The sequence below is a fragment of the Felis catus genome, chromosome D2, assembly GCF_018350175.1.
Source record: "Felis catus isolate Fca126 chromosome D2, F.catus_Fca126_mat1.0, whole genome shotgun sequence".
In the NCBI taxonomy this organism is placed as follows: Eukaryota; Metazoa; Chordata; class Mammalia; order Carnivora; family Felidae; genus Felis; species Felis catus.
In genome coordinates, this window is record NC_058378.1 from 31,233,522 (window position 1) to 31,254,751 (window position 21,230).

General features: G+C 49.6%; 1 protein-coding gene and 1 long non-coding RNA gene across 13 annotated transcripts in view; one reads left to right on the top strand and one right to left on the bottom strand.

Annotated features, from left to right (window-relative positions):
* The window catches only part of LRRC20 (leucine rich repeat containing 20), a 114,306-nt gene that overhangs the window by 36,911 nt on the left and 56,165 nt on the right, over positions 1-21,230 (bottom strand). For 6 of the 7 annotated variants that reach the window (XM_045040102.1, XM_045040100.1, XM_023240518.2 and 3 more), the window contains one exon: positions 9,300-9,449. The exons of the other annotated variant lie outside the window; for it this stretch is intronic. In XM_045040102.1, the coding sequence (XP_044896037.1) occupies positions 9,300-9,449 (150 nt within the window). The remainder of the gene's footprint in view (positions 1-9,299; positions 9,450-21,230) is intronic. 7 annotated transcript variants of the gene reach the window in all.
* LOC102902372 lies at positions 3,736-6,499 on the top strand. 6 transcript variants are annotated; one of them, XR_002146374.3, is made up of 3 exons: positions 3,736-3,750; positions 4,511-4,661; positions 5,473-6,499. It is a non-coding gene; the product is annotated as an uncharacterized LOC102902372 (long non-coding RNA). The 6 variants fall into 6 exon arrangements; XR_006586994.1 differs by lacking the exon at positions 3,736-3,750 and adding an exon at positions 3,927-3,942; XR_006586995.1 differs by lacking the exon at positions 3,736-3,750 and having other exon boundaries at positions 4,419-4,661; positions 5,424-5,599; positions 5,967-6,499.

The following is a 21,230-nucleotide window of genomic DNA, read 5'->3' on the forward strand; positions in this document are numbered from 1 at the left end:
AACAGAAGTGTGGACGAGAGCCCCAGCCACCTGATCGGCTGGTAGGCTAAGCTTCAAAAAGAAATCGTGGGGCGCCTGGGTGGCGCAGTCGGTTAAGCGTCCGACTTCAGCCAGGTCACGATCTCGTGGTCCGTGAGTTCGAGCCCCGAGTTGGGCTCTGGGCTGATGGCTCAGAGCCTGGAGCCTGTTTCCGATTCTGTGTCTCCCTGTCTCTCTGCCCCTCCCCCGTTCATGCTCTGTCTCTCTCTGTCCCAAAAATAAATAAACGTTGGAAAAAAAAAATTAAAAAAAAAAAAGAAATTGTACCTGCAGCCAAGCTGGCTTTGCTTCTCAGCCCTGGGGCCACGATATACTCTTTTTCGTGGTGGTGTCACAACAATGCCCAGGCCCCGCCAGCCCCTCTGGTCCCAGGGGGCTGCGTTAATGGGGACTCCACATGCTTCTTTCTGCTCTCTTACATCAGGGTTCAGAGTCAAACAACCTGGGCTCCCAGAATGGACAGGGGCCCTGGGAGAAGACCTTAGTCCATCCGGCTCCCAAGACTGTCCACAGCCTCAGAACAGCCCATCGTGACATTCCCTTGTTTGTTATCCTTAGTAAATTGTGGTTTCCGGTGTCTGTTTAATGGACCTCTCCTTCCCCAAGTTCTTCTTATTACTTCCGTAGCATCCATATCTTGGACAGTTGCCAAGTGTGACTCAGAGGCCTAGGACTGACCCCAGCAGACAGAGGAAGCCTGCTGGTTCCATTAAAGGACAGATGAGGCTGGCCTGTAGTAATTATGTAGCCGGGCAGTGAGGGAAGGTGCCAGCTCCAAAAATACCTGCCCACTGAGGATCAGCCAGCACCGTGGCTGTGACCCTGCGTCAGTGAGCAATCATGTAGCTTGCTGCCTGTGAGGGCCCCCCTGTAGGGCAGTCAGCTCCTGGAGTGAGGCAGTAGGTGACCTTCAATTGGTCCATGCTCAGCACAGACAGCTGCTGTCCACAGTGGGCAGAGGGGCGAAGAGACAAGAGCCAAGTTTCCAAAAGCCACATCTACGTGGATGGAAGGAAGGAAGGAAGGAAGGGATGAGAAAACTCATCGAACCAGGTCTGGAAATAACTAAAACGAAGTGCTAACCATCTGCCTCGTGAAAAGAATAAGGGGACTCTCATTGTACTGACATGAACCACTTCCTAACATACGTTGCTAGGTGATAAACACAAATCGCAAAACAGTTCACACACCCTACAAAGGAGCTTCACAGAGGAGCTCTGGAAGTGGACCCGCAGATCTGACCCTTTGTCCTCGTGGCGTGGCCTCGGGCAAGTGATTTAATTAAACCCTTTCTTGCCTCAAAGAGCTGATAACACTACTGACCTCATCCTGTAAGTGCTGCCGACATTAAGTACACGTGTGTTCACACTGGCGCGTTCACACTGGCACGGAACCTCTCTAGAACCGGTAAGAGCAGGTGCCTCTGGGTACAGGAAATGGATATCTGGGGATGGGAGGAGCAGGCAGACTTCTGTTTCGCTATTTCCCTCCCTGAGCCTTGGAATACCATACTGTGTGCATCCGTTGCCCGTTCAAAACAAATAGCAGGAACCTCAAATGAAGCCTTGGAGTTTTATACCAACTAGAGAAACGTACGAGAAGTGGGTAAGAAGGGCAGAGGAGGGATGGAAACTCTTAAATCTCAGAGCCAGGAGCGAAGGAGGGCTCGGAACAGGGAAATGAAGGGGAATGACAAAGCCCCCTGTCACACAGGGAGCGGGACATGTTCGCTGGGGCCCTGCGGGACTGAGGCATCAGAGCCTATGCTGAGCTGCAGATGTCCCAGGGCCCCAGGTACGTACACGAGTCCTGGGTCTGCTGGCTTCCGGGGGTTGGCGAGGTGCAGGATAGAGACGTTCTCCTGCTTGTGTGGCAGGAATAGCTCTCCAGGGTGCCTCTAAGACCCCTCCAAAGGTAACTTATTTTATTTATTTATTGTCACCTTCCAGGAAAAAGGACACAGTTTGGTTTATAAGGATTTATAAATGAAGCGAACAAATTAACAGCCTATGAGAGTTACACACTTTCCACGATGTACTACTATTATGTCCATTTTAGGATGAGAAAATGAAAGCTCAAAGTGGTTCGATAATTTGCCTAAGGTCACACAGCCTGGAAACGCCAGGGTCTGGTAGTTCCTCACAGCTCTTAGCAAAGTGGCTGCCAAAGAGCGGCCACAAATAGCTGAGCGCATAAAGAACGACAGAAGTGCCATCCATCAGAGGTCTGGCTAATAAACCACAAAAGCCATCCACAGAGGCCTGTAGGCCTTTTGGGCTGAGACTTTGGGGCAACTCCCGTCACAAGGCAGAGACTCGTTCCCACTTCTGGATTCTGGGCTGGCCCTGCGACCGCTCTGATGAACAGAAAACAGCAGAAATGACGTTCAGGAGACGTCCAAGTTCAGGCATCAAGCTCGGCACCAGCCACTTCCTCTTGGGAGCCCAGCCACTGTGAAGAAGTCCAAGCAGGTTAGAGGCCCCGGGGAGCGAGGCCCTGGAGGATGAGGGACCCCAGCAGAACCGCCAGTAGAGACCAGCCGACCCACAGAGCTGGAGGAAATCGCACGCTGTTGTTTTAAACCAATAGATGGTAGGGTGGTTTGACGTGCAGTTAACAGAGCCAAGAAACAGCTCTTCTGCCGCCAGCAATACCCTTGGAGCAGCACACGCTTGCCTGGATGTCCCAAGGAGAGCCGGCCACGTCCCACCAGTGTCCCAGGCCCGGGCTGCGCTGGACAGGGAAGCAGGCCTCAGGTTCCACCCCACCGGGACCGTTCAGCCTCCTCTTTCACAGCGGTGGGAGTAGTGGCTCCCACTCGGGGTCTGAACAAGACCCACGGAGCGTCGTTTTGAGCCCCGCCTGCCTTTAGCCTGCGTGCCACAGGAGGGACCAAAAGCTGGAGGCACCGAGGGAAACGGGGCAGCCGAGGAAGGCGGGCATGGTGGCTCTTTGGAGAAGGTTTCCCTTCTGGGGCACCAGCCCTGGCTCCACAGTGAGGTCAAGCGGGAGAGCAGAGTAAGCAAGCAAAGTGGGGACACTGAGGCAGAAGCCCCCCTCCCAACTCTTCCGACTGTGTATCAGTTTCCTACTGCTGCTGTGACAAATTGCCCCCAACTTGGTGGCTTTAAACAACACGAGTGTATCATCTTATGGCGCTGGAGGTCAGAAGGCCAAGATGGTCTCAGAGGACTAAAACCAAGCCGGGGAGGTATGTACCGTCTGCAGGGTCTAGGGGGAGAGTCCGTGCCATGACCGAAGCCGGAAACGGCTTCTAGAAGCTTGTGGCCACATCACTCCAGTCGCCGTGTCTACCATCACATCTTTTCTAGCCCTCCTGCCTTCTCATGAAGACCCTACGAGGACATCCACCCACCTCCCACTTAATCCATGTCAAGGATCTCAACTTATTCACATCTGCAAAGACTCTTTTGCAGATATATATTTGTGAGGTAATTATATTGTGAGGTATTATATTTGTGAGGTAATATAATCGCAGGTGGCAAGAACTAGGACGTGGACATCTGTGGGGGGGGGTCACTCTTCTGCCGACCGACCGTGCGGTGAGAAGTCATTCATTCGCCCGTTCCGTGTGTAGTTTTGAACACCTACGGCCGTGTACAAAGACTGTGTTGGATAGTGCTGGGGACACAGTAGCTCCCAGGGCTGTGCACGCGCTAACTCATTCAATCTTCACGGGATCCCTACGAGGTGAAGGCTTTACCAGTATGAGTCTACGATACCACGGGGGAAACTGAGGCAAAGAACAGTTAGACAACCTGCCTGTGGTGACAGAGCTAATAAGTGGCAAAGAGCATCCATCAGGGCCCCAACCAGAAACAGATGAAACACTCAACTCAGGATAATCAAGGAGGCTTTATTTGCAATGAACTGTTTACAAAGGTATAGGAAGCAGTAGGGAAATCTCAAGGGGTTGTGCGGGAACCCCGGGTTAGAAGCAGGGAGCTGTCACCAGCCAGAGGAAACCTGGGAGGACAGTCACGTAAACACTGGCTAGAGAGAAGTGACCTTGGGACGAGGGGCACAGCCAGCCCGAGATGAACCTCACGGTGCCAGGGGAATAAATTCACTGAGCTTCTTCTCTTTCTTCCCCTGACCTCCTGGGGGGCTCCCCACTGGCCCCACCTGACCACAGCCAGAGGGTGAGAGAGGGTAGGATCAGCATGGAGAGCGGACCCAGAGGGAAACAGAAAACATCACGCCCCAGAACTGGGCGTCTATGCTTTGAACATCCAACAGCCCAGCCTCTCATCTTATGGGTCCTGGTTCAGCCTGACCACAAGGCTCCTCACCTGGCAGGCCCCAGGCTCAGGGTGACATCAGGGCTTGATGACCTCATAGTATAGACCAACAGCCTGGAAACAGTGGCCTTGATAATCCTATCTCTGGGATTCTAGCCTAAGGAATGCTAAAGCCCATAATACTTGGGATTCTTTTCATTCTCTGCTAGGGAGGGCTGACCCACTGCCCACAGTGTGCACACAGTCTTGGCCTTGGCCCCACTGAGCTCGGCCAGGAAACCCCAGGAGACAGACATCCTTGAAGACTGATGGCAAAAACTGATGTAAAAGGCCACAAACTAATCACCACCTTGGTATCAGGTAGGAACTCTTGATCGTCAGCAACGGGGAGCTGCCCCCTGTGAATGACTCAGGGGAGAAGGATCCTCCCAGGCCCCGCTATCCCGGTGGTGGGCTATGCAGGGGGAACCAGATGTGTGCCCAACAGAGGAGATCTGCCTGATCCCAGACTAAAACCAAAGCGCCTAACTGACCACTGCAAGGCTTCAGTGTCTGCCCTGCTCTCCCCAAATAGTTCTGGATGCCTTTTTCTCTCCTCCTTCCTCCACTCAGTGCCATTAGCAAAAAGAAAAGTAAGCCAGTGGGCAGAGGCAAAGCAGGAAACAGAGGGAGACACCCCCCCCCCACCAGCCCCCGTCTCCCCCTGCTTTGGGGTCACTTGCCCTGGCTCCTCCTTGACGGACTCTCTGAGGACCACTCGCTTGCTCAGACCAGTTGCCGATGACACGCCATATCCTCTGCTCTGTAATGTCCCATGCGGTACTGTTTTTATTTTAGTCTATTTCCCAAACACACCTCCCATCTTCCTAAAGGAAGCCTTGGGAACTCCCCCTTTTCCTTCTGTCCAATGGCCCCTCCAAGCCATTTCCTCTGGAGGCTTCCGACTCCCCAGTATTTTGGGCTGAGTGAGGTCTCCCCCCGCCTCCCAAATTCCTATGCGGAAGTCCCAGTTCCCAGTACCTCCCAGTGTGGCTGTGTTTGCAGGTGAGATCTTTAAAGGGGTGCCCAAGTTCAAATGAGGCCGTTAGGGTACCCCTAATCCAATCTGCTTGGTGTCCTTAGAAAAGGAAGTCAGGACACACAGAGAGACCCCAGGAATACGTGTCCACAGGCAGGCCACGTGGGGACACAGTGAGAAATCAGCCACTGGCAAGCTGAGGAGACGGGCCGCAGAAGAAGCCAAACCTTCCAACACCTTGGTGTCTGACATGCAGCTCCCAGAACTGTGAGAAGTAAATGTAAGCCCCCCTCCCCGACCCATGCCGCAGTGCTCTGTCGTGGCGACCCTAGCAGACGGACACACCCACCCACCCACAGTAGAATAGACTTGTGCCCCCTGGCACGCCAGGCTTCAAGGAAATGTCTGCTGTATCACCCCCCACACGTTGAGGTGGCTGTCCACTCACATGCCCACCTGCCCCGAAAGCCTGGGAGCTCCCCAAGAACCACGTCTAGGTCTCTGTTGTCTCACCCCATCCTAAATGGCGGGTGTCAGGAGGGGGTAACTGAGATGACACGTGTAAAGCCCTCCGTGTGGAGCCACGAGGGCTCAGCGCCCAGTGCATCGGGACCCCCGGGCCACCGCTCACCTGCTCATGCCCTCAGCCGGACCACGACAGGTGCTCCTGAGGAACTGCTGAGCTGAGTTGAAAGACGGGCTGTGAGCAACTGAATATACACGCAGACAACGGCCAGACCGAACATAAAAACAGAACTGTGGCCCACAGCCTGCAGCACCCTGCCCAGAGAGCCAACCCACAGCCACGGTAACCAGCCGAGGAGGCCAGTCTGCTCCAGGTCAGACCTGCAGGGAGTCAGACTGCCATCTCTTCTGACGGTCCAGGAAGCCCTGTAACACTCGCGTAACAACTGGCCCCAAACAGCCGGGACTTGACTACTAACAACGTCTCTGATTTTTATTCCAATTTCCAACTTAGGGCTAACTCCGGAAAGCCAAAATGCACCCTAACCAGTCACGTAGGATGCCCCCTGCAAGCTGGCCTGCCTCCAGCTTCGCCTTTTATCCTCTACAAAGCTTTCCCGCCCCTCCGCTGCCTTTGAGTCTCTCCTCGATGCCGCCCGCCAGCTGCTCACTCCCCTGCGGGGGCCAGCTCTGAATAAACAGCCTGTGCTTCTCATCCGGGGGCTCTCTGTGGATTTCCACAGGTGTCTCTCGCACACCCGGGGCCTGGAAGACCCCGGGTACAGTCCGGGAGCAGAATGACTTGAATGAGAGGAGGAAGTGGGGAGACAGGCACGCAGGAGAAGAGGGAACAGAAGAGCCAGAGTCCGACAATGAAACCCGCCACTCCACAGGGCGCACCTGCCCTTTGCACGGATTCCATCTGTGCCACTGGCTTTCTCGGGTTTGGCTTCTTCCTTCTATAAAATGGGTGAAGGGTGTCAAGGGGACGCAAACCCGAGGAGGCCACGAGCCCAGCAGAAGACACTCCCGGGGCTCCCACAGGAGACAGTGTGGCAGGGAGGGAGGAAGCGGATGCCCTTCTCCCTGGCACCAAGGCAGCCCGCCTTCTCTGTCAAGAGCCACGAACAGGGAAGGGGAAGCCGGCAGGCCTGGGGGAAGTTCAGCAGAGCCTATTCAAGTTCCCTCTTCACACATAAAAGGAGGGGACTTTTCTATTTAAAAGAGAAACTATATATAATAAAGGCTGGGGCTGGGAGCCAGGAGCCAGGAGCCAGGAGCCACTCTCGACTCCAGCCCCTCCCTGCCCCTGGTCACCAGCGCCACCGCCTTTGTGAAACCCAATTACTGGGCACATCGCAGCTTTTCCTTTGTAATCCAGGGTGGTGTGGGGGAGTCAGCAGCTGCCAGCCGCACAGAGGGGGTTCAAACTGCATCCTTCCACAGACTTCTGACCAGAAGGGTATTTTATGATAAATATATTTCCGCAGCTAAGCCACAAACACAATGGGTTCTAGCGCATTTCTCTGGCATGTGTCGCTGTGCCCCTGGAGAGGGCTTATTTATTCATCTCACAAGGCAATGCCCAGTGTCAAGTCCTTTGAAAGCCCTTGCTTCCCGGCCCACCCACTGCCCACAGCACTCGCCGGGAGAATTAAGTTTTCTTCCCATTGTTCCCAGCATGTTGTCCACACCGGCATCATAGGACTTGGTGTGGTTGACAAGTCTGTTCTGTGACCCTGGGCTCCTCTGGGAGGGAGCTGGTCTGCCAGTCTTTGTCTCCCAGCCTCCAGACACAGGTCTGGAATATGGCAGGTGCTCCGGGGAAGGTTCAAGGAAGGAAAGCACAAACGAACTCTCCTCTCACCCAAAGGAAGCACCCTTCCTGATTGCCCTTCCTGGAGGTCCCAGCCAACCCCCACCACCCATTTTCAATCTTTCCACCCTCCTCCGCAAAGCAAACATCTCCAGGGGACCCTTGGGCTAATGCGGGAGGCCTGGAGAGGCAGCCCTGGCCTGCAAGGTGGACGACGTGGGGGTGCTGCTCCGAGATCCCCGATAAGCCTCAGTCTCCCTGGCCTTCCTTTTCCATCCATGAAACGAGATGGCAGAGACAGATCTCATATATTATGGGAGATTCTTCCAACTGATGGCCCATGGGCTACATCTACTGTGCAAGGGTGTTTTATTGGCTTCCGTGTTATAGAACACCTGGTAAAAATTCACAAAAACCCATATTTCTAGCTGCTACTGACAAAACCCCAACATCCTCATGGCATACCTGGCAGAGCGGAGAGGGGTACGTCTCCCACCGTCCCCACCACTCAAACCGCGACATTTAGTACTCGCACGCTAGTCTCTCAGGCACTGGCATGTATAACCCCTGACCCATGGCCTCAACCTTGGCTGCTGCCACTTCAGAATGACTGATGTAGGTTTTAAAAGATGCGTACAAGGCCCAGGCCCATACTCGGACATTCTGATTCAACTGGGCTGGGGGTAGAGCCAAGGCAACTGTGTTTGTAGAAAAGTTCCTCAGATGAGTCTAATTTCTGCCAGGGCTGACCACTGCGGCCGATGGGGCCTGCTGGCCGTGAGGGCCCGTCTCATCTGTGCAGAGAAGTGGTGCCCAGAAAATGAAGGACGGGACAGCCTGGTGAAAAGCACCCACAGTGCCTCCGGGGAACCGAGTCCTGCCCCAGGACGCCCCCCTCCCACCCAGCCGGTAGCCTATCCATGTCCTGCCCATAGCTGGCTGCTGAGCATTCTACAAGCTGCCTTCTGTCCCTGGGACCTGTTTGCCAGTTCACGCCTCCCTCTTGCCTCTGCCCGATGCCCCCACCTCTTCTAGGAGGCCTGAAATCAGCCGTGGGAGGTACGCTTTTGCTCATGTCCCTCCCGCTCCACCAGCATCTGACATATGGATTTCTCTAACCGGGCCCTTGGACCTTTTTCATGCCCCTGTCAGACAGAATTCCAGAAGGTGGGAATCACCTCTCCTATGCCTCCTGTGCCCTCCCTGGTTCTCCCACCCCACGGCTCACTGAGCAGCAGCAGACTCTCACAGAAGGATGGGGGGGCGGGGTTTGCGGCACTGCAGTGGCCACTGCATCCTGCGGGCCCACCCAGAGGAGCCGTTTCAAGAGACTCTACTATGCCCACCTGCTGGCCTCCTGCCCGTCATCCTGCCAGGCACCCCTGTCCACGGCCCTGTGTGGGCCCAGCAGAGGAAACACCAACATCCCCGGCATCTGTCACTCCTGAACCGGGAAAGCAGTGCTAGGCTGGGGAGGAGGACGGGGGCTCGTTCAAGTCTACTGAGAAATGACTACTTGTGGGTCTCAGGACCCCAAACACCCCAGTGGGCCCACACCCTTGACCATCAGTCAGTCTGATTCACAGCCAGCGAGAGGGAGGAGTGACACTTAGAGACTTCCAGGCTGCAGGCAGGACACAGGTCCATCCTCGAAGCCTCCCCTGGGGAATGATTTCCTGTCTGGCGGACCGGGGCCTACCTCGGAGCTGACAGAACGTGGTCATAAACTTGCTGGTGAGGGACTTGAGCTCGTTGTTGGCCAGCGTGATGAGCTGGATCTGGTCGGTGACATTCCGCAGGACCTTGTAGAGGCCAATGGGGAAAGCAACCAGCTTGCACTCGGCCAGATCTGCAGCCAAAGAACAAAGACAGAGGACAGTTGGCCACAGCTGCTCAGGGACTTGCCCTGAACCACAAGGCCCCAACCCTGCCTCTCCTCCCCAAGTCCTTTCCTCTCACTCGTCTCCCCTGTGCCAGTCTCGAAACCCTGCCCTCCCTCTTCCGAGAGCCTTCATCACCACGGGTCGCACTTGTCCCTCTCCGGCACCCCGAACCTTTGGGTCTATTCAACACCTTGTCTAGTGGCATGGCCTATGAGCAGAAGGAGCAGCTCACGACCAGCACTTGTGGCAGTGTCCTTGAGCTCCTGCAGAATCCTTCTGGAATCACCAAAGACTCCACAGTGAAGCTGCAGTCTTCACACTACTTTCCCACCATCTTCTTTGAAAACAGGCGATTCACACAGACTTTGTGGTCTGACCTTCTCCCCAGCCCTGTCACTCTGAAGGCAAGCATGCACAAGAGGCAGCCGGGAAGTCGCTGTGGAGAACAGTCTGGCAGTTTCCCAAATGGTAAAACCTGTAGTCACCACGCGACCCGGCCAGCCATTCCGCTCCTAGGTCTACACCGGAGAGAAATGAAAACATATGTCCACACAAAACACGTCGCACGGGAACACTCGCGGCAGCATTATTCACAACAGCCCCGAAGTGCACACAACCCAAATGTCCATCAACAGATGAATGGATACGCAAAATGTGGTATTATCCAGAAACGAGAATACTGTCTGGCAATAAAAAGTCGCGAAGTACCAATATATGCCACGGCGTGGGTAAACCTTGAAAACGTTACACTAAGTGAAAGAAGCAGTCACAAACGATCACACGCTTGATGAGGCCATTTACAGGAACTGTCTGGAACAGGCTAGTGTATAGACACGGAAAGGAAGGCAGTGGTTGCCCAGGGCTGGGGGTCCTGGGGGGGGGGCAACCTAGGGCTGGGGGTTCTAAAACTGGACTATAATGACAGCTGCACAACCCTGTGGGTATACAAAAGCCGTTGAATTGTACCCTTTAAATGGGTGAATTGTATGGTGTGTGAGTTCTTTCCCAATAAAGCAATTTTTTAGGTACCTACATTTTAAAAAGGGAGGCACTGAAAGCACGGAAGCTCAGAAATTAGGCTCTCCGGCTCACCTAAGTCACTCAAATTCCCTGAGCCCCCGTTTCCTCATCTGTGGAACAGGGGTCTTGTCATCTACCTGGCAGAGCTGTCAGGAAAATTAAGTATAAAAAGTACTAAGTGTGGTGACATAGTACCAGGCAGGTGCACAGTGAGGATGCTGCTTCTCTGCACCTCCTCCAGTCTACCCTCCCCTTCCTCTAGCCAAATCCTCTCTAGGCTTCAAGGCCAGCCCCATCCCACCTCTTCGGAAATCTGCCCGGATCACCCCCGTGACTGGGGATCGCCCTCCCACCTCTGAACCCCAGGAGCACCACCCAACTCAGACAGCACTGTCCCATGTCTCTGCAAACTCTTGTCTTGTCCCCAAAGAGGCCAGACACCCCCAGGCCCCTAAGGCTCTAAAGACTGCTCCAAAATAAATATGCAAAATTCAATTAATATTCTTACATGCCAGCAATAAAATATAGTTTTTAAAGAGCCCATTCTGAACAGCAACAATAATGCGAAGTCTATCAAAATAATCATAATTGAAACCCTTCTCCCTCATCTGCCTCACAGACTCTCTACTCTCGCTCTAAGAGCAGCTCAAATGTCACCTCCTCTAAGAAGCCTTCTCTGGCTGCTCTAAGCAGTTAGTTGCTCCAGCCTCTGAGTCTCACAGAGCACGAATGGGACCTCTTCATCCTGATTATGTTAACCTCTCTCTTTGTGTCTGCTTTCCCACCGGACCAGGAAGGCCTCCAGAGCACAGGGCCAGCAGTGCCCAGCAGGCTCGGAGGGCAAGGCAGGGGTACTGGTGACCTCACTGAGCTGGTCTGAGAAAAGAAAGGGGACAGGTGGGGTAAGGGCAGAAGTCCAGATGGCTGAGGATCTGCAGGAGTCCTCTGCAGGGCGTCCTGGTAAGAAGTGCCTTTACTGCTTCCCCTGGTCCAGGGCTGTGCCAGGTGCCTCTAGCCCTGCCGCCATCCAGTGTCAGGTGCCGGCCCTTACGTCAGCTGGTAGGGCTGGCAGAAGAGTGTGAGAGGTCCTGGCAGGGAGGAATGAATCCCCATGAGTCAGGCTTTCCGTCCAGGGAGACCAAGGTCTGGAAATGGACTGGCTCTGTAGGCTCAAAGTTTAGGGCAAGCTGGGGATTCTAGAAAGGGCAAACACTCCCAAACAATGAGTACCCTAGTGCTTCGTGCCAGATGCGCAAAGGGCTAGAAAGGAGTCTTTGTTGTGCCTGTAAATCCAACAGCCCCTTTGGGTAAAAGCGACAGACCTCATTCAAGCTAGAAGCAACATCAAGGAAAACGTCAACTGCTTTCCCTTTAAAACGAAGAGCAAAGTAAGGATGCCTTCCCACACCAGTATCCCTGAATATGGTCTTGGAAGTTCTGGCCAAAGAAACAGAAAACAAACACTGGAAACAGAACGATTATCATGTGCACATGAAATGGCCGCATAACCTCCAAAAACCAAAGTAGGCATCTGACAAACTATGCAAATGAAAAAAAAAGTCTCAGCGAAATGGCTCATCAAAATAAAAGCACAAGATTCAGTAATATTCCCATATGCCAGCAATAAAATATAATTTTTAAGGATCCTATTTCAAATAGCAATAATAACATAGAATATATAGAGATAATCAGAATGGAAAATGTATCTGACCAATATTAATAAAAGTATAAAAGTTCACAAAGGTATCTTTAAAAATAGATTTGTATGTGAAGATACAGAACATGCTCGTTAACGACCAACAACTGAAATGAGATTTTTTTTTTCCAGAAATCAGTTTATAGATGGTTTCATGTAATTCCTGCTCAAAAGTCATAAATTTTTTTTAACTTTAAAATCCAAAACCACTTTTTGGGGTGCCTGGGTGGCTCAGTTGGTTAAGCATCTGACATCAGCTCAGGTCATGATCTCATGGCTTGTGAGTTCGAGACCCGCATTGGGCTCTGTGTTGACAGCTCGGAGCCTAGAGCCTGCTTCAGATTCTGTGTCTCCCTCTCTCTCTCTGCCCCTCCCTCACTCATGTTCTTTCTCTCTCTCTCTCAAGAATAAATAAACATCAAAAAAAATTTTTTTAATCCAAAACCATTTTCTGAAATGGTTTAAATTTCATCTAGGGGAATAAGCAAGCAAGTTCTCCCTAAAAAAGAAGAAGATAGAGCATAACCAGTATTATAAGGCTACAATTAATTAAACAGAGGACAACAACCTCCCTACACCATACACAAAAATAAACTCAAAATGGGCAAAAGACCTAAACATAAGACAGGAAGCCATCAAAATCCTAGAGGAGAAAACAGGCAACAACTTCTGTGACCTCGATTGCAGAAACTTCTTACACTTGTCTCCAGAGGCAAGGGAAACAAAAGCAAAAATTAACGATTGGGACTTCATCAAGATAAAAAGCAAAGGAAACAATCAACAAAACTAAAAGGCAACTGGGGCGCCTGGGTGGCGCAGTCAGTTAAGCGTCCGACTTCAGCCAGGTCACGATCTCGCGGTCCGTGAGTTCGAGCCCCGCGTCAGGCTCTGGGCTGATGGCTCGGAGCCTGGAGCCTGTTTCCGATTCTGTGTCTCCCTCTCTCTCTGCCCCTCGCCCGCTCATGCTCTGTCTCTCTCTGTCCCAAAAATAAATAAACGCTGAAAAAAAAATTAAAAAAAAAAAACTAAAACGCAACCAAAATGGGAGATGATACTTGCAAATAACATATCAGATAAAGGGCTAATATCCAAAACCTATAAAGAACTTCTCAAACTCAATACCCCAAAAACAAACAACCCAGTGAAGAAATGGGCAGAAGACACGAATAGACACTTTTCCAAAGAAGATATCCAGATGGCTAGCAGACGCATGAAAAGATGCTCAACATCACTCATCATCAGGGAAATACAAACCAAAACCACAATGAGATACCACCTCACACCTGTCAGAATGGCTAACATGAACAACTCAGGCAACAACAGGTGTTGGCGAGGATGCGGAGAAAGAGGATCTCTTTTGCATTGCTGGCGGGAATGCAAACTGGTGCAGCGACTCTGGGAAACCGTATGGAGGTTCCTCAAAAGGTTAAAAGTAGACTACCCTATGACCCAGCAATTGCACTGCTAGGTATTTAACCAAAGGATACCAAAATGCTGATTCGAAGGGACACATATACCCCAATGTTTATAGGAGTGCTATCGACAATAGCCAAATATGAAAAGAGCCCAAATATCCATCGAATGATGAAGAAAGAAAAGGTGGTATGTATGTATGTATGTGTGTGTGCATATACACATATACATATACATATACATATACATATACATATACATATACATATACATATACATATATACATGTGTATACATATATATGTGTGTGTATACACACACACACAATGGAATATTTGATGAAAAAGAATGAAATCTTGGGGTGTCTGGGTGGCTCAGTTTGTTGAGAGTCCAACTTCGGCTCAGGTCATGATCTCACAGTTCATGAGTTTGAGTCCCACATCGGGCCTACTGCTGTCAGCACAGAGCCGGTTTTGGATCCTCTGTCCCCCTCTCCCTCTGCTTCTCTCTCTCTCTCTGTCTCTCTCTCTGTCTCTCTCTCTCAAAAAATAAACATTAAAAAAGAAAAAGAATGAGGGGTGCCTGGGTGGCTCAGTCAGTTAAGCATTCAACTTCAGCTCAGGTCATGACCTTGTAGCTCGTGGGTTTGGACCCCACATCAGGCTCTGTGTTGACAGCTCAGAGCCTGAAGCCTGTTTCGGATTCTGTGTCTCCCTCTCTCTCTGTCCCTCCCCAGATTGTGCTCTCTTTCTCTCAAAAATAAATAAACATTAAAAAAAATTTTTTTAATGAAATCTTGCCATTCGCAACAATGTGGATGGAACTAGAATGTATTATGCTAAGTGAAATAAGTTAGTCAGAGAAAGACAAAATACCATATGATTTCACTCATATGTGGAATTTAAGAAACACAACAGATGAACAGAGGGGAAAGGAAGGAAAAATAAGATAAAAACAGAGAGGGAGGCAAACCATAAGAGACTCTTAAATACAGAGGACAAACTGAGGGTTGCTGGAGGGGAGGTGGCTGGGGGCATGGGCTAAATTTAGGGTGATGGGCACTGATGAGGATACTTGTTGGGATGAGCACTGGGTGTTCTATGTAAGTGATGAATCACTAAATTCTACTCCTGAAACCACTATTACACTATATGTTAACTAACTTGAATTTAAATAAAATTATAAAGCACAAAGAAAAATAGATTATAGAAAGAAAATAGTCCAGAAAATGTAGTCCATAAATAATGTGTCATGATTTAATAAGTGCTAAAGAAGGCCTCACAAATAAATTGGGGAATGGGAGGATTAATAACTGATATCAGAATAAACAATTAATAGTTCTGGGAAGGGGCACCTGGGTGGCTCAGTGGGTTAAGCATCCGGCTTCAGTTCAGGTCATGATCTCACGGTTCATGAGTTCGAGCCCTGAGTCCAGCTCTGTGCTGACAGCTCAGAGCTTGGAGCCTGCTTCGGATTCTGTGTCTCCCTCTCTCACTCTGCCTCCTCCCCCACTCAGACTCTGTCTCTCTCTCAAAAATAATTTATTTAAAAATTTAAAAAGTAAAAAAAAAAAACATAAAAAAAATAGTTCTGGGAAAACAAAATAGAGACTCTCGATTAACCTAAGAATCAAAGTAAACTCTACAGAGAATTACACTTGAAATATTTTTTGAAATCAAACAACAAAAACAATCAGAAGTAAACAGAACTTAATATTTATACAACCTCTGAAGTGGAGATGATTTTCTAAACCTAGGAGCCATAAAAGAGTCACAAAGATCAACAAATCTAACTGTATAAAACATACAGAACAGCCAGATACTTAAAAAAATAAGACAGACTGTGAAAAGGATCTGTAAGTAGAATAAAGATTTATCTTTAGGGGCATCTGGGTGGCTCAGCTGAAAGAGAACATGACTCTTGATCTTAAGGTCATGAGTTCAAGCCCCACCACGCTGGGTGTAGAGATTATGTAAATAAATAAAAAAAACTTTAGAGGCGCCTGGGTGGCTCAGCCAGCTCAGCCGGTTGAGCGGTTAAGCGTCTGACTTCAACTCAGGCCATGCATAATCTCATGGTTCGGGTTCGAGCCCCTCGTTGGACTCTGTGCTGACAGCTCAGAGCCTGGAGTCTGTTTTGGATCCTGTGTCTCTCTCTGTCTCTGTCCTTACCCGCTCACGCCATTTCTCTCTCTCAAAAAAAATTTATCTTTATTTAAATAAATTTATCGTTATTAAAAAGATAATGATCTATCTATAAATTATTTATCTTTAAAAAAAAAGTTACATTATTTAAAATTCTCAATGTAATTCAATTTAAAAAATTAAGACCACCAGAGAGAGAGATGAAAAAAGAATATAAGATGTTAACAAGGGGTGAGGGGGGCGAGGGGAATATAATTAGTAAACAGATAAACCTACGGCTTTTGAAATGTATTGCCAAACTGCTTTCCAGAGTATTTATGCCAATTAATACACATTCTGCCCAATAAGTAAATGGATCATTAAAAAAAAAAATCTTTGCTAATATGAACAGGGGACATGACATCCCTTGCTTTAATCAACTCTTTCAATAATGAGACTGATTATCATTCATGGTTAATTAACCATTTCTATTTCCCTTGTGGCAAGGCTTGCTCACGTCTCTTGCTATTTTTCTATTTGGCGTTCTTGCATTCCAACCCCTACCTCCCAAATGTTGCTAGAGCTTCTTTTTTTAAAAAAAAATTTTTTTTTTTTACATTTATTTATTTTTGATAGAGACAGAGCACAAGTGGGGGAGGGGCAGAGAGAAGGAGGCACAGAATCGGAAGCAGGTTCCAGGCTCTGAGCTGTCAGCACAGAGCCTGGCGCAGGGCTCAAACTCACACACCGCGAGATCATAACCTGAGCCGAAGTCAGACTCCTAACCGACTGAGCCACCCAGGCGCCCCAAGCTTCTTAAAGAGTATTATCAACCTATGTTCATTCATGGTTTTTCTTGTTTAATGGTTCAAGTTATGGCATATAAAAAAACAGCTATTTATTTATTTATTTATTTAGAGCTTCACTGGGGGAGGGGGGGGGGGAGAGAGAGAGAATCCCAAAAAGGCTCCGCACTGTCAGCACAGAGCCAGATGTGGGCTTGATCTCACAAATCACGAGGTCATGACCTGAGCCGAAGTCAGACACTTAACCGACTGAGCCACCTAGGTGCCCCTCAAGTTATACCATTTTAAAAAGCAGAATAAAAAAAATTATATATGCACTGTAATACGTGTAAAACTAGGTAAAAAAAAAAAAAAAAAAAAAGGTACATATGCCTGGGAAATAAGATCAAAAGGAAAATAACCAGAATGTTCAACAGCAATGACAAAGGATTGGAGCAATTTATTACTACTTATAGTCCTGCTGCTTATTTTACCTAAAATAAGCAAAGTACCACTATATATTTAAATAAAAATATTTTTCAAGTATACATAGTGATAATTTACTTTTAAAACAAAATTTATTTATTATAAAAATACCTTTTATTAGAAAAAAAAAAAAAACTTGCCAAATTCAAGTATAAACTGAGGGGCAGCCAGCTCCTCATCAGTAAGAGAAACAAGAAGGCTCCATAAAAGAAAGAAATTCTGGGGGCGCCTGGGTGGCGCAGTCGGTTAAGCGTCCGACTTCAGCCAGGTCACGATCTCGCGGTCCGTGAGTTCGAGCCCCGCATCGGGCTCTGGGCTGATGGCTCAGAGCCTGGAGCCTGCTTCCGATTCTGTGTCTCCCTCTCTCTCTGCCCCTCCCCCGTTCATGCTCTGTCTCTCTCTGTCCCAAAAATAAATAAACGTTGAAAAAAAAAATTAAAAAAAAAAAAAAAGAAAGAAATTCTGTACTGGATTTTACTGGATTGGAGATGGAACTGTACTGGATATGAGATGGAACTTTCAGGGCTCAGGCACCGAGAATCAATTGTGCAATGCACCCCCGCTCCCCATAGTGGTGAGAGAGTGTTCACGATGCATGCAGAAGAAACATAAAGCCACAAGGCCATTCAAGTTACTTCCAAGGGTCCTCATAGCAGCTGTCTTCCCCAAGTACATCAGCCCAGAAATGTCCAGTCCCACAACCTCCTTCCTCCCACCTGGGCTACCCACACACCATTCCAACCTCACACCCCCTTTCCAGTCTCCAATTCAAGTAACACGGGCCTGTGCAGCCTCCTCTGGACAACCAGCCAAAGTCACAGAAGCATATGGCCACCACATCTGAAGGGTGCCAAGGGCCTGGAATATATCCACACCTGCTGCTTTCATTTACTCTCCCAAATAGCCCTACTGTGTGCCAGGCAGTGTTCTGCGCTGTACCTAGTGACTTCCCTAGGATCTTTTTCGTTCTCAGGGATGTTCCATCCATCCTCTGACCGCAGAACTGCCCACCAGTGGCTGGTGCAAACATGCCCGCCCCATCCAGGCCACATCACCAGCCACTAACACTGCATGGGGACTCTAATCCCTGCTGAGAGGACAGGCCCACGATCTCGGGAACAGTTCTCTGTGGTCCCTGGGACAAACATATGGAGATCCAGGTCCCAGACGTGCTGAAGCAGATCTCAGCCTTGCCCAGTCATCTTCCTATCTGTGCACAAGGAGCGATATACTTCATGTTCGTTCCTTGGGGGTGGGGCTAACAATAACCATAGATAGTACCGCTTACTATTTCACACATGCTAGGCTCTAAGAACTATCTCCTCTCTATACACATGAGGAAACTGCAATTAAGTGACTTGGCCAAGGTCATACAGCTAAAAGGGAAGTAAGATTTAAGTTTATTTATTTATTTTGAGAGAGACAGAGAGAGCGAGTGGGGAGGGGCAGAGGGAGAGGAGAGAGAGAATCCCAAGCAGACTCCATGCTGTCAGTGCAGGGCCCAATACGGGGCTCGATCTCATGAACCGTGAGATCATGACCTGAGCCTAAATCAAGACTTGGATGTTCAACCTACTGAGCCACCCAGGAACCCCAGGGGAGTAAGATTTGGATAGTTAGGCTGTTCCAGAAGCCCTGGGTCCTAACCAATCTACTATCCTACCCCCTTGAGTTAAGAAGTACCTAGGTACCTGCCTGTAGGCTGAGCCAAAGAAAGGGGAGTCTATGCAGAGCATCTCAAAGGGAAACCGGGGCCTTCCCTACAAGAAATCCTACAGATCTTTGTAGTTCAGAGCCTGTGATTCTAGGGACAGAGGCCAGTCATCTTTTGTTCTCAGGAAATTCATCTCAGGTCTAATTCAGAGGATGGGCACCATCTATCCCCGCTACACATGTCTGCAGTACAGAAAAGCGTCCTTAGCTGGCCCAGAGGACACAGCAAGCATATGGCTAGGAGTCAGGTCTCACCTAAGGGAGGGGGTACCCCACCCAGGAAAGAGAAGACCCAGACTGGAGACAGGTGAGTAATCCTCAGGAAGCCATAGGATGTCTTCAAGAAGGGGGTCCCATTCTCTATGAATCCTCAGAGCTGACAGTACAGGGATAGTGCACCAGTCGTAAAGAAAAGGCTCCACGTGAGGAAGTGAGTGCCACATGCTGGGGTATGATCAAGCACTCACCGCACAGAGGATTCGTGAACCACATGGAGGCCAGGGGATCTCACAGATCTCATTTTCACTCAACTCAACCAAACAAACATAGCTAACATCACTGAGTGTTTAGTATGTGCCAGAAACGTAATAGGCACTTTTCATATATGAACTCATTAAATTCTCGTAACAACCATGAGCTATCCTCACAGGTGGAAAGTGAGGCCCGTGTTGACAGTAAATTGCCCAAGGTCATTTTGGCAAGGTACTGAAGGACAAAGAATGTGAATGCAAAGATTCCAGCAGGGTGACCAACTTGTCCTGGTTTGCCCAGAACATTCCCAATGTTGGCACTGAAAGCCCTGCATCCTGGGGGATCGTTCTGCAGTCCGGGCCACTCAGGAGAGTTGGTCACCCTTGATTCAGGCTGGATGCTAATGGATAAGAGATTATGAGAGCCAGAGAGGAAAGAGGGAAGGCAACCCATGTGTGGGCAAAGGCATGAACAAAGGCCCAGAGGCCTTTTATTCTCTGGGACTCCCATCTTTGAGCCCTGCTTTGTTCTATATCTTCCTGGAGCCTCACTCTTGCTCAGCAAGTCCTCAGAGGGGAAGGCTCTGGCATAGGAGCACTTCATGCTACTTGGTGGTGAGTGCATGCCCACAGACCTCAACCGGGAGCTCAGGGGGACTAACAACAGGAGACAACAACAGCATCTGGACAGCAGCTGGGTTAGAGCATGCCTTTCCCCGGTGCCCTCCCCCAGTGCTGACACCTGAGCTGAAGCAGAGAATAGGGAAGTCTGCAGAAAGGCACTGTAATAAACACAGGACAAAATTATCTTCATAATTGTAATTATTATTACAAGGAGGCCAAACTTCATCTCCCTAAACTTTTTTTTTTAATTTTTTTTTTAACGTTTATTTATTTTTGAGACAGAGAGAGACAAAGCATGAACGGGGGAGGGGCAGAGAGAGAGGGAGACACAGAATCGGAAGCAGGCTCCAGGCTCTGAGCCATCAGCCCAGAGCCCGACGCGGGGCTCGAACTCACGGACCGCGAGATCGTGACCTGAGCCGAAGTCGGACGCTCAACCGACTGAGCCACCCAGGCGCCCCAAAACTTCTAATTAGGACAGTGCTTTGTATTAATAAAGCAACTTTTAGTCACAAGGCACAGGTCTTTCTGTGGTTTAACCTTTAAAATTTTTTTTTTTAACATTTATTTATTTTTGAGACAGAGAGAGACAGAGCATGAATGGGGGAGGGGCAGAGAGAGAGGGAGACACAGAATCGGAAGCAGGCTCCAGGCTCTGAGCCATCAGCCCAGAGCCCGATGCGGGGCTCGAACTCACAGACCGCGAGATCGAGATCGTGACCTGGCTGAAGTCCGACGCTTAACCGACTGCGCCACCCAGGCGCCCCTAACCTTTAATGGTTAAACCATTAACATTTAATGGTTATCTTGTTAATTCTAATGAATGCCTAGGAAAAGTAACTGTAGGCAGAAGCAGGGCAAAAGAAGCAAAATCCAAGTAAACAAAACCTACTGCAGGAAGCCAGGAGGGCTGGGACAAATTCGTGTTGTTTCTCAGAAACACAGGATTCTGACCCCTGCTCAGTCTGGGCTGAGAGCAGGACCTGGTGACAGGTCCTGGGGGGGGGGGGAGGGGGCCGGGAGCAGAGAGGGTGGTGGCGCTCCCTGCCAACCCAGGTACAGACCCAAAGGAACAAGTGTCAGGGACTCAAGCTGGTGTGCCCATGTGCTCCGTGGCCTGGCCAAGAAGCAGGACTCCCAAAGCTACAGGAGGAGACCTGGGGCCAGTGTGACCTATTCCCGCCCAGAATGTGTTTCCCCATAATCTTTTGCAAAGAATCTCAGAGTTGGAAGGAGACTGGAGGTCATTTAGCCCATGTTTTCCAAACTTCCCAGTAGGAATCATGTGGAGGGGCTAGTCCTGGACTAGCCTGCTTAATTGGTCTGGGATGACCAGCAGGGAATCTGTGTGTGTGTGTGTGTGTGTGTGTGTGTGTGTGTATTTTTAAATCTTTATTTATTTTTGAGAGACAGAGAG